General features: G+C 44.1%; 1 protein-coding gene across 1 annotated transcript in view; it reads left to right on the top strand.

Moving 5' to 3' along the window:
- The window catches only part of THBS3 (thrombospondin 3), a 49,146-nt gene that overhangs the window by 15,010 nt on the left and 21,787 nt on the right, over nt 1-12,349 (top strand). Inside the window, exons 8-14 of the mRNA XM_089482813.1 lie at nt 1,366-1,514; nt 1,621-1,761; nt 2,794-2,871; nt 4,525-4,677; nt 6,504-6,614; nt 7,679-7,786; nt 11,706-11,865. Coding sequence (XP_089338939.1) covers nt 1,366-1,514; nt 1,621-1,761; nt 2,794-2,871; nt 4,525-4,677; nt 6,504-6,614; nt 7,679-7,786; nt 11,706-11,865 — 900 coding nt within the window. The remainder of the gene's footprint in view (nt 1-1,365; nt 1,515-1,620; nt 1,762-2,793; nt 2,872-4,524; nt 4,678-6,503; nt 6,615-7,678; nt 7,787-11,705; nt 11,866-12,349) is intronic.

Below are 12,349 nucleotides of genomic sequence, written 5' to 3'. Positions count from 1 at the left end.
TGCTCCCTGGGCTGCCTGGGGGCGATCAAGCAGGTAAGTACTGCAAAGCCCATCTGCTGCTCAGGCGCTCAGGTAGAGGTGAAAAAATAAAAAATAATAGTTTAAAATGGTGTTCAATGGCTCTCCTCACACATAAGTCTATGAATGTGGAGCAGGGGGGAGGTTGCAGGGGGAGTAATGTGTTTACTGCATTTAGAGCTCAATGTAGCATGTTTGCCTTACCCTGCTTCTCAATCCACTGGGAGAAAGGCTATGCGAATGGAAGAAAATGGCGCTGGCAATGCAGCGAAGAGAACAAGCGGGTGACACCCCCAGGACAGCCCCTTGAACACTGTTCCTCCCATCCCCAAGTTCCCGAATCAGACACCCTTTCGTTCCCATTCATTTGCCCCGAATCAGAGTCAGGAGGCACAGGAAAACTCGCTAAAAAGCCGCTATTTTTTAAAACCGATTTATTGACCAATTGATTGGTCAATTGATAAATTGATTCAGATTCGAATTCCAATGCAAACAATATCAGAGCAATGCGGATCAAATGCACGCTCAAATGGAAACTATGCACCCATGATTCATGTCCTGATCCACATTATAAGCCAGTGGGAATGGGGCCAATAGAAGTATAGTCTCTTTATCAAGGGAAGTAATACTGCCGCTCTATTCTGCTTTGGTCAGGCCCCACCTGCAATACTGTGTCCAGTTTTGGACACCACAATTACAAAAAGGACGTTGAGAAATGAGCGTATCCATAGGAGTGCAACTAAAATGGTGAAGGGTTTGGAAACCATGTCCTATGTGACATGGCTTAGGGAGCTGGGGAAGTTTAGCCTGGAGAAAAGAAGGTTAAGAGGTGATATGATAGCCCTGTGTAAATATTTGAAGGGATGTCATATTGAGGAGGGAGCAAGCTTCTGCTGCTTCAGAGACTAGATTAGAACCTGGAACAATGAATGCAAGCTGCAGGAGAAGAGATTCCAGCTCAACATTAGGAGGAACTTCCTGACAGTAAGAGCTGTTTGACAGTGGAACACACTCCCCCGGAGTGTAGTGGAATCTCCTTCCTTGAAGGTCTTTAAACAGAGATTTGATGGCCATCTGTCGGGGATGCTTTGCTTGAGAGTTTCTGCATGGCAGGGGGGTTGGACTGGATGGCCCTTGTGGTCTCTTCCAACTCTGTGATTCTATAATTATATGATACAGTTTACTAGAAACTACGCAGAATATTTCACCCCCCTGCTTCTGCCTAGGCTAAGAACTCTAACTTAAAACTATTGAGTACAGTACTAGAAACTTGTATTTGGGGAAAATGTTGAGATAATCAGTTTGTTTGTAAGGGGCCTGACTTCCATCCTTTCCATCTTACCTCAGGGTTTCATGAACACCGTTCCCGTTGCAACCCTAATCCCTGCTTTAGTGGTGTTGATTGCATGGAGACATATGAATATCCAGGCTACCGCTGTGGGCCTTGCCCACCTGGCTTTGAGGGCAATGGAACCTACTGTGCTGACATCAATGAGGTAAGCAGGCTCTGCAAATTGAGGGATGGCAATAAGTAGCAGAGGAAAGGCTGGAGTATTCTTTCTGATTTGGGACTTCTTGCTGAGGTCTTTGTGTTGTTCCCAGTGTGCCTATGCCAACCCCTGTTTCCCTGGATCCAAATGTCTCAACACAGCACCAGGCTTCCGGTGTGAACCATGCCCCCCTGGCTACAAAGGAAACCTCATCTCCGGTGTGGGAGCCGACTATGCCAAAGCCAGCAGACAGGTGAGAAATGTACTTGATGGTGGTGGTTGTGGTTGTGAGGGCCAGTAAGTGTGTGAGGGCATTTGCCAAGGCCATCCTTCCCAAAATTGGCATTATCCTGATGTGTTGTGGTATATTACCTTAGAAGTCTTCTCCTGGAAGTCGGATGCAGCTTGGATGGACAGTGATTCACGGCTGCGGAAGTGAGGAAAGGAGACTTGGGAGCAGAGTTCAAATGGGTGCTGGCTACATGATTGTGTTAGCAAGGATCAAATTAGGGGAATTTTAATTAGCTCAAATATTGCCAAGAGGTGGGTTTTTTGTGCTCTTCTGTGCCTTTGTTTAGTTCCCTCTTTGTGATTATCCCCTGTGCTTTTTTGTCTCTGTTTATGTCTTGGTCCTGCCCTTTGTTTTATTCATAGGGTTTTCTTGGTGAGAGGTCCCTGCAAAGAGGTTTGCCATTGCCTCCTGTTGCGGAGTTCTAACATTTGTTAGCTATGGTATTGCTGCTGTTCTTGTGAGCTTCTTCATCAAAAGCAGCAAGCCAACGACTGCTGCTGCTCAGTAGCTGTTTATCACACTATTCCCCCTCCAAAAAAATCTGTTTTTTTGGCCTTGTGCTACTGGCTGCTATGGGCTGGCCCTTGTCCTTTACCTGTCCTCCTCTGGCCAGTAAGGAGGTGGATGTCCAGCCAGAAAATGGGTAGGTTGGGAATGAGACACAACTACACCTCACAGAACTTTAGGTTGGACCACTGTGGTGCATGATCTCAGCAAATCATGGAATCAAATAATCACAGAGTTGTAAGCCACAAGGGCCATCCAGTCCAACTCCTTTTCATGCAGGAATACACCATGAAAGCACTGCTGACAGATGACCATCCAGCTTCTGCTTAAAAACCTGCACAGAAGGAGATTCTATTACATAATCCACTGCTACTTTCAGGAAGTTCATTATTACTTTGAACATTACTTTTCAAATTCTGTTCTGATGTCTTGACCACTAGTTGCTTCCCTTTCACATTGCTAGGCCTGCCTTCCTGTCTCCCACAGGTTTGCACAGACATTGATGAATGCATTGATGGGAACAATGGAGGATGTGATCCCAACGCCATCTGCACCAACACTGTGGTGAGTCTGTTTGTCCAGACAGAGCACGAGAGAGAGAACAGTTGGGGCTTGGTTGAGAGAATGACAGTCTGGTGGGGAGAAAGGCCCTCCCAGATGTACCCAGTGGAATTTCATGGCTGAGTAGAGATTTGAAACCTGGTCTCTTCAAATCCTAGTTCAACAGTCAATTCCCACTGCACCACACTACTACCCAACTGCTGTTTAGGCAATTATCACTGTTTTGTACTTTTTCACTTTCTATCCTTCTTCTCCCACTGATTACAACCTCCCATTGTAATAATATGCCCAGAGGTTCAACACCATTTCTTGTGGCTTCAATAGGACAAAGGTTTTTCATCCCATTACATGTGTTAGTCAGTCCATTTCATTCTAGGATACTTATTACCACACAGGTATTGCTTATTAACAGCCACTGTTTAGATAATGATCATTGTTTCGACTTTTAATTTCTGTTCCATCTCTTCCCATTGATTACGTCTTTCACCCTTGTCCCAAACAAGGACTTCATCTGACACCTGGAACACTCCTTGTATTTCAGGGGTGGGCAAAATGCAGCCCATAGCCCATATGTGGCCCCCAAGGCCCCAGGGGTCAACATGTTTATTTTTAATTTATGGAGATGGTTGGCTGATTTGTTTATTATACCACCTTCCTCCCAAAACTGGCCCATAACAATATTTTTTTAAAAACTAGGGGCAAATGAAAGCATACAAGTTAGAGTATTAAAAACACAAATAATTTAGAATCATAGAATCATGGAATTATAGAATCATAGAGTTGGAAGAGACCACAAGGGCCATCCAGTCCAACTCCTTGCCATGCAGGAACTCACAATCAAAGCATCACCAACAGATGGCCATCCAGCCTCTGCTTAAAGACCTCCAAAGAAGGAAACTCCACTACACTCTGAGGGAATGTGTTCCACTTTCAAACAGCTCTTACTGTCAAGGAGTTCCTCCAAAGGTTGAGGTGGAATATCTTTACCTGTAGCTTGCATCCATTGTTCTGCGTTATAATAAACTAATAAAACTTTTGTCTCTATCCCGCTTCTGTGATACAATCAATCTAGTCTCTGGAGCAGCAGAAAACAAGCTTGCTCCATCCTCACCTCTTCAAATACATAAATAGGGCTAACATATTACTGCTTAGCCATCTCTTCTCCAGGCTAAACATACCCAGCTCCCTAAGTCATTCCTCATAAGACATGGTTTTCAGACCCTTCACCATTTTGGTTGCCCTCCTCTAGTTACTCTCTTAACTTGTCAACATTATTTTTGAATTGCGGTGCCCAGAACTGGACACAGTATTCCAGGTGAGGCGTGACCAATGCAGAACAGAGTGGCACTATTACTTCCCTTGATCTAGACACTATACTTCTATTGATGCAACTTAAAATCACATTGGCTGCCACATCATACTGTTGACTCATGTTCAACTTGTGGTCTACTAGGATTCCTAGATCCCTTTCACACATAGTCTCGTTCAGCCAGGTGTTCCCCATCCTATAAATATTAATATCCAGTTGAATTAAAAGCTGTTCAAAAGCTTTTAATTCAACCTTGTATGGGTGGTAAAAGTTCTTCTTCAAAAGCTCACCTGAATTAAAACAGCTTTGCTTTTTTGCTTTTTGCTTTTTTGACTTTGTCCACCTAGGGATCTTTCAAATGTGGACCTTGCAAGTCAGGTTTTGTGGGCAACCAGACAGGCAACTGCACCCCCCAGAAGACCTGCGAGAGCCCCAGTAACAACCCTTGCGATATCAACGGCTACTGTCTCTTTGAACGCAATGGAGATGTTTCCTGTGCGGTAAGGAATGGGCCAGGGACAGAAACAGTGAAACCAAACTGATCAGAACTCTGTTACAATTCTTTTAGGAAAGGGATGGACAACTGCATGGAGGTCAAGGGCCAGATTTTCTGCTCTTATACAGCAAACACAAATACACCATAATTGTGGAGTTTATCAGACAAGGGAAATTGGAAGTATAATCCAATGGCAGTCCAAACGCAATCATGGAGTTTAACATTATTGCGTGATAGACTACCACATGCAATTTCAGGCAATGAGAAGTCAGTCTGAACGCAATCATGGGGTTTGACGTTATTGCGTGATAGACTACCATACACAATTTTGGGCAATGGCAGGCTATTTTTGGGCAATGGGAAGTCAGCTCGAATGAAATTTGAATTCACGTAAATTCGCTGAACTAGTGAATTCATGTGAATGTGTTCTGGCCCCACTTTCTTTTCATTTGAAATTAAGAGAAATTCCTCCTGTGTGATAAACTCCTCTGTAAATATGCTTTATACCTGGGCATTTATTATCATTAATAAATTCCCCATCACCATGTACAGATATAAAGGTGGGACAGTAAAGAAAGCAGATCGGACTGAAGGAGCAGCCAGGGGATGATGGGATAGGTCGCAGGGGGTCACTAGGGCCAGGATAGGACTGAAGGAGCAGCCAGGGGGTGATGAGATGGGTGGCAGGGAGGCAGAGAGGACGAGATGGCATGAAAGAGGAGGAGGGGGACGAAGGAGCAGGACGTAGGGGGGTAACATCGGAGTGATCTTCCACACCAGACCAATTCGAAGTGAAATCGAAGTGAGCTTGAAAGCGAATTCTGTGAATTCATTTTTTTCCCAATTTTACTAAAATGAGGGGCCACTTTGGAATCACTGCGGAAGCGCCATGGAAGGAGCGCCCATAGAAAGGAATCTCATCTGATAACACATTCATGTTATGATGTGAATTCGCATTGTGGACCTGCAGTCACCCCGGATCTGAGCTCCAAAAATCCCAAAAAACCTCCATGTGATAAACACCTAAGTTTACCATTTTGGGAGGGGTTGCAGAGGGAAGCAGAGGTATCTTGGAGTAGTGCAATGTTCTGGTATGCTTGTGGAGGCAGGGTTGGGCGTTTTTGTATCTTTTCATTTGGAGGGCTTTCTGTGTGGTTTGGGGATAAAAATAGTAAGGACATTTCTATGGCAAGTACATTTCTATAAAATGGTCTGAAATGGTGTCAGTTTTTCTTTAAAAATTAGGGTGGAGGGCTTTGAGGTACTGGTTGGGGGCAGCATCTGGCCCATGGGCTACCCTCTGCCTACCCATGTCTTATAAGGACAGATTACAACACTTGGGATGTTTCACCTTGCAGGCGTTGGGGAAGGCAACTGAGGGAGCGGGGCATGATGCAGACAAACAAAACTATGCTTGTTGCGCGAGATTCCCCCTCTCTTTCTCTCATAATATTAGATGCCATTGTCAGTTTCATCCAAGACAGCTTGGAGTTGAAGGCAACTGCTCTCTTGATCACTTTGCCCAGGAATGGTAATAAGGAGACCAGTCTGTAGTTGTTTCCCACCAGGCGGTCCAGGGAGGGTTTTTTTTAAGAGTGGTTTAACCACCGCTGATTTTAATTTTGATGGAGATTTGCCCTCCCTGAAGGATGCATTAATTATGGATTGCAATAATGCAATCACAGCCTCTCCACCCTGAGCGGTCAGCCAAGATGGGCAAGGATCGAGAGGGCACACTGTCTTCCTTACGCTTCCAAGGAGCTGGTATAGATAGGACTTTGGCCTGATCCAAGGATGCTTTCCTGATGTTATTCTGTTCTTGCTTCCCAGTGCAACGTGGGTTGGGCCGGAAATGGTAACGTGTGTGGACGCGACACAGACATTGATGGCTACCCGGATGAGCCACTGCCCTGCATGGACAACCATAAACATTGTTCACAGGTAGGAAATTGCTGCAAAAGGAGCAAGGCATATGGAGTGAGCCGCACAGATGCATAGGCAATAGAGACACAACTATGCAGTTCTCTGGCAAGATGATTTCCCATTTGTTTTTCTTAGAATTGTATGTCTTCTGTATTTATCCACAAAAGGCAATAAGGATCACTGTGGTGGGGTACAGACGGTGTGGAAGGGCGCTTAGGGTGCCCTATTTGCGGCGCGAGAAGGAGCTCCAAAACGGAGCTCCTTCTGGGAGGGTGCCTCATTCCCACAGCAACTAGATTGCCATGGGAACGAAGCCAAGGAGAAATGGGCCAAGTGGCCCTTTTCTCCTCTGGCTGCCCCTGTCACCCCTTTCCAGGCCACGGAAGAGCAACCACTATGTGTAGAGAGCTCTGAGCTGAGCCCATGCACTTGTGCTATAAGGCAGCTTCCAATGTTTCTATATGAATCAGGCCTTCATTCAGAACCCTGAGGACTGGAAACTTACATTTGCTTTCCAGGAAGGGCTCTAATGGGAACAACACATGTTTTGCATGAAGGAAGCCTTAGGTATGATTTCCATAATCTCCCAGTAGGACTGAGGAAGGAACCCTGCTTGATACCCTGCCCAGGTGCTGCAGTCAGTGCAGGCAAGGATGAAAAAGGTGAACCAACAATTACTTGGCAAAAAGTAGTGTCTTATACCTTTTTGGACTCTGGACCAGTTCCTGCATACAAATTGACTGGTTCCTCTCTATCCCTTCACTCTCCAAAGCTGCTATTAGCTGCTACTGGGGTGGGATGGGGAGATTGGCACCCCAGCTCCAAGAAATTGGGCTGGTATGTCTTTTGGAAAGCTTCCAAGTAGAAGTATGGAGGATCGAAATCCCTCCAGAAGTTGGATTACAACTCCCATAATTGGTAATCATTAGCCATGCCAGCTGAAGCCAAGGGGAGGTTGTATCCAAGAGCATTTAGAGGGCTAACACTTTCCCAGTTCTGGTATTGCTGGTCTGGGAAGAGCAGTGCATAAATTAAGTCTTTCAGCTTTTTTCACCACCATCCCTGCCATTGTTTTCCTTCAGGACAACTGTCGATTGACACCCAACTCAGGACAAGAGGATGCTGACAGTGATGGCATTGGAGACCAGTGTGATGATGATGCGGATGGTGATGGGATAAAAAATGTGGAGGTAAACCAAAGTTTAGTCTTCCTTTTTGGGGCAGGGCTAGAAAATGAGGATAGAAGCCTGCTGGTAAGCTGTGTTAGTGTTCTGCTGGTTGTGTGCAAATACCTGTTTAAGCAATAGGAAGGGAGACATCCAGTACTACTTAGCCCAGTGCCTTTGCCCTGTGCTGAAGGAAAGTTGAAGGCTGCCAGGGACAACCCTATCACCCCCATCACTCACAGAGTATTCCCCTGGTGCATTAAACAGAGAATCTGTGAACATTTTATTTATTTATTTATTTATTTATTTATTTATTTATTTATTTATATCCCACCTTCAGCCCTAACGGCTTTCAGAACGGCTTACAATTATTCCTTTAATTAGATGTTTCCCTGCCCTCAGGCTTACAATCTAAAAAGACACGACACAAAAGGAGAAGGAAATGATGGTGGGGAAGGGGATCAGGTCCAGCAGTTCTTCTTTCCCTCTGAGGCCTGGACCAAGTCGGATGGACTAGAGGGAGGGCTCTTCTTCTTAATCGAGGCCAGGCCAGATGGCATTGGGCCTGTCCTTTCACTCCCTCCAGGCCAGAAGATGATAGTTGGCAAGGAGGGAGGGCCTTCTTCTTCAGGCCCGATGGCATTGGGCCTGTCCAATAATAATAATAATAATAATAATAATAATAATAATAAGTTTTATTTTTATACCGCTTTTCCGAGGTGATCAAAGCGGTTCACAGAATCATTTAAAAACTTACACATCATAAAATAACCTCATAAAAACCAATAAAAACTGAACAAAATGCAATAAAGACAAGCAAGATGGTGGTCAGGAGGAGGGCTTGTCTTCTTTGCAGGCATTTCATTCCCTCCAGGCCGGAAGACGACAGTTGACAAGGATGGAGGGCTCTTCTTCTTCAGGACCGATGGCATCTGATATTTATTTGTATAATAGCCAGTGTGTGTGTGTGTTTTAATTTCTAGTTCTTCTATTTTATCTGGAGATTTTATTCACGTTGATTTTGCTTGTTCTTCTTCAAAATTTCTTTATATCTCATATAGCGCAGTCAAGATATTTGCCTGATAGTAAAGTTCTAGGTCAGGAAAGCTACATCCTCCGTTTTACTTTGTGTCGCTCAGGGTCGTCCACTTCACACGTGGCTTTTCCCCTTTTTTGTTTGTTATTATTGGTACATTGGAGAATATAATTAATTTAGAAAATACATTTTTCTTGCTGCGACTCTTCCTGAAAAAGATAAATTGATTTTTGACCATTTCACTAAGTCCTTTTAAAGTTCTTTCCGCATATTATTGTAGTTGTCGTTGAACAGATCTCTCTCTCTCTCTCTCTGTGTGAATCTATACTCCTAGTTTTTTCACTTTCTCCCTTTTAGATTGTTTTTCTGTGAGTGGATTTTCCTCAGCAGTTGACATGTTTTTTGTGATTATTTCTGACCTTTCCTTGTTAATTTTGAATCCTGATATGGTCCTGAATCTATGTAGTGTTTCAGTTATCAATACTTTCCAGGGGATTTTCTATAAACATTACTAAATCATCTACACATGGTTTCAGTTTGTAATCTTTTTCTTTGATGTTAGTATCTCTGATCTCAGGGTCTTGTAAGGACTTTTAGTATAACTGTGAAGATTGCAGGGAGGGAGGGATGGACAGCTTTATCTTGTCCCTTTCTGAATTTTAATTGACTTGGGTTTTCTCCATTTACAATTAGTTGAGCCAATTGTTCTTTATAAATGTGGCCTTTTGCCGCTTCCCCGCGGCCTGGAAAGCGGTGGATCGGGGCCTCAGAGGCTGCCGCTGTGGCAGCTGAGGTCCCGATCCGGCGGGGAAAGGGTCGGATACAGGCCGCCCCAAACGGGCGATCTGTAAAGTGCCAATGATGGCAAATGCTGTGCTTGAGCCTCAAGGGCTAATTAACTTTTAAGTCCAAACTAGATTCACCTGCACCGCTGGTCTTTGTTTAATTATTTCCCCAAAGGATTTTCAAAGACTTATTTTAAAGCAAATATACAGAGGAACCTTGCCATAGGCGGGTGCGCCATACGCGGCCTTGAGCATATGCGCTCAAGCTGCGGCGCGCGCGCGGGGCGGAAGAGGCGGCATGTCCCATTCAGTTGAATGGGTGCGCGCGCCCGTTGCACTCCGCGCACCTCCGCGCCCCCATGCACGAGCCCCATTGTTTACAATGGGGCTCGAGCATAGACGGAAATTGGCATACACGGCAGGATCCGGAACGGATCCCCCGCGTATGGCAAGGTTCCACTGTATAATGATAGATTCAGGCAGCCTTGTATAATTTGGGAAAGAATTTCCCTCCTTTATAACGTCAAGCAGATAACAAAAAGATGAAAGTATAACTTATAGTCAGTCTGTATCCACATAAAAATGGGACAAACCTAAGAAGGCACACTCCTCCACTTCTTTATTCTTTATAGAGGGTTCTGTGTATTTGGCCTGCCTTGAGGGTGGGCCATGTAGACAGAGGGGTTTTGGAAAAAGCAGGATCGAGCCGCTTTTACCTGCCTGTCTGTTCCAGTCCTAAGAATTGGGTTAATTGATTTTCACACATCTTGGAGTTTTTGTCATCTGTCTATAACGTCTGATAATATTTTATGAATTCATTTTTTATTGCTTCTTGTGTTGTAGCAATTTTGTTGTTATCACATTTTTTTCCTAGCTTGTTGACAAGCCATTTTCCTGTATTGTTTGCAAATTCAAAGTATTTTTGTTTGGTTGTTTTCAATTTTTCCCCTGTTTGTTTTGTTAATCCTTCTTCAGTGTGTTTTTCTAGAAGTTTTAATTGTTTAATCAGGTTTTTTTTTTAATGTTTTGTTATTTTTATTTCCTCTTCTATTTTTGCGATCTCATTTTCTAACATTCTTATTTTTTCTTGGTTTTCCTTTTCCACTTCAGATCGTTTTTGTATGAAAAAGCCATGCATTACTGCTTTGCTGGCCTCCCATATCATTGTCATTTTCATGTTTTCTATTGTGATTTCTCAAAAATATTGCTTTAATTCTAATTACAGTTTCTGTGTAAATTCTTCATCAGTCAGGAGTTTTTCATTTAATCTTGTTATACTGTTGTTTTATTTTTATCATTTTTAAATAAATTGGGTTATGGTTGTAATCTATTTTTGGCAAAATTGTCTCAGTTTGTATTGTATGTCTGTTACGTTCGTTAGTTCCAATGGTATCAAATCTATCCAGTTAAATGTCTCACAGATATAATAGCTAATTCTGGTTGTAACAAATATATCATTTTAAGTATATCACAGTTAATATCACAGTTAATATTATTATTATTTTATTTATTATTATTATTAATATCTCAATGTCTTAACATACAGTCGGCCCTCGCCTTACGCAGGGATCCGATCCGTTCCGGATCCCTCCGCGTAAGGCGAATTCCGCCTATGCTCAAGCCCCATTGGAAACAATGGGGCTCGTGCAAGCCCCATTGGAAACAATGGGGCTCGTGCAAACCCCATTGGAAACAATGGGGCTCGTGCAAGGTGGCGTGGCAGTGCGGCGGCACGTGGGGCGCAACGGGCGCGGGCACCCATTCAATTGAATGGGACGCACCACTCCTTCTGCCCGCGCGTGCACCCCGCGGCTTGAGCATGTAAGCTCAAGTCTGCGTAAAGTGCGCCCGCGTATGATGCGGGCACACTGTATAATATTGTTACATAACTTTTTTTTTACTATTTCCCTTATGGTCTACTACTGTTTTCCACCTTATTTATTTATTTCATTTCATTTCATTTCAATGCTGCAGGTTGGGGGTCAGTCTAGCCTCCAGCCTAAGGGAGTTCCAGAGAGTGGGAGCAGCCACTGAGAAGCAAATGCACAGCAAATGCAATGGCTCAGTCGCAGGCATTGTGATATTTTAAAACTTGTTGTACTTTTTTTTTTTGCCAATGCAGGACAATTGTCGCCTCTTTTCCAACAAAGACCAGCAGAATTCTGACACTGACTCTTTTGGGGATGCTTGTGACAACTGCCCCAATGTGCCCAACAATGACCAGAAGGATACAGATGGCAATGGGGAAGGGGACGCTTGTGACAACGACATTGATGGAGATGGTGAGGGAGAGAGAAATGAAGGGGAATAAGAACAAGGGAAATAAGGATAAAGGGGTGAGGGCATTTGGGGGACTGCCTGTGTCATGCAAGTAGGACCAGACATGCACCCAAGCTGGCACAGTTGAAGGAACAGCCTCTATCACGAGACAAGATAGAGGCTGCATCTGTACTGCAGAAATAATCCAGTTTGACACCACTTTAACTGCCATGGCTCAGTGTTATGGAATTCCGGGAATTGTAGTTTTGTGAGACATTTAGGTTTCTCTGTCAGAGAGCTCTGGTGTCACAACATTTCCAGAATTCCATAGCACTGAGCTATGGCAGTTAAAGTGGTGTCAAACTGGATTATTTCTGCAGTGGGGATGCAGCTGAAGCTGAGATAAAGAAGGATGAATCGGCTGTCAGGAGAATCAGTACTGTAGTTGCAATGGAGATTAGGCAGGGGTTGTCTGAGATGCCCTGATGTCAGGACAGGCAGAGGGGA

Source organism: Sceloporus occidentalis, unplaced genomic scaffold (genome assembly GCF_023333645.1).
Source record: "Sceloporus occidentalis isolate IW3139 unplaced genomic scaffold, rSceOcc1.0.p SCAF_20, whole genome shotgun sequence".
Lineage (NCBI taxonomy): Eukaryota > Metazoa > Chordata > Lepidosauria > Squamata > Phrynosomatidae > Sceloporus > Sceloporus occidentalis.
Note: the sequence above shows the minus strand (reverse complement) of the source record. Positions and strands in the feature narration are given on the sequence as shown.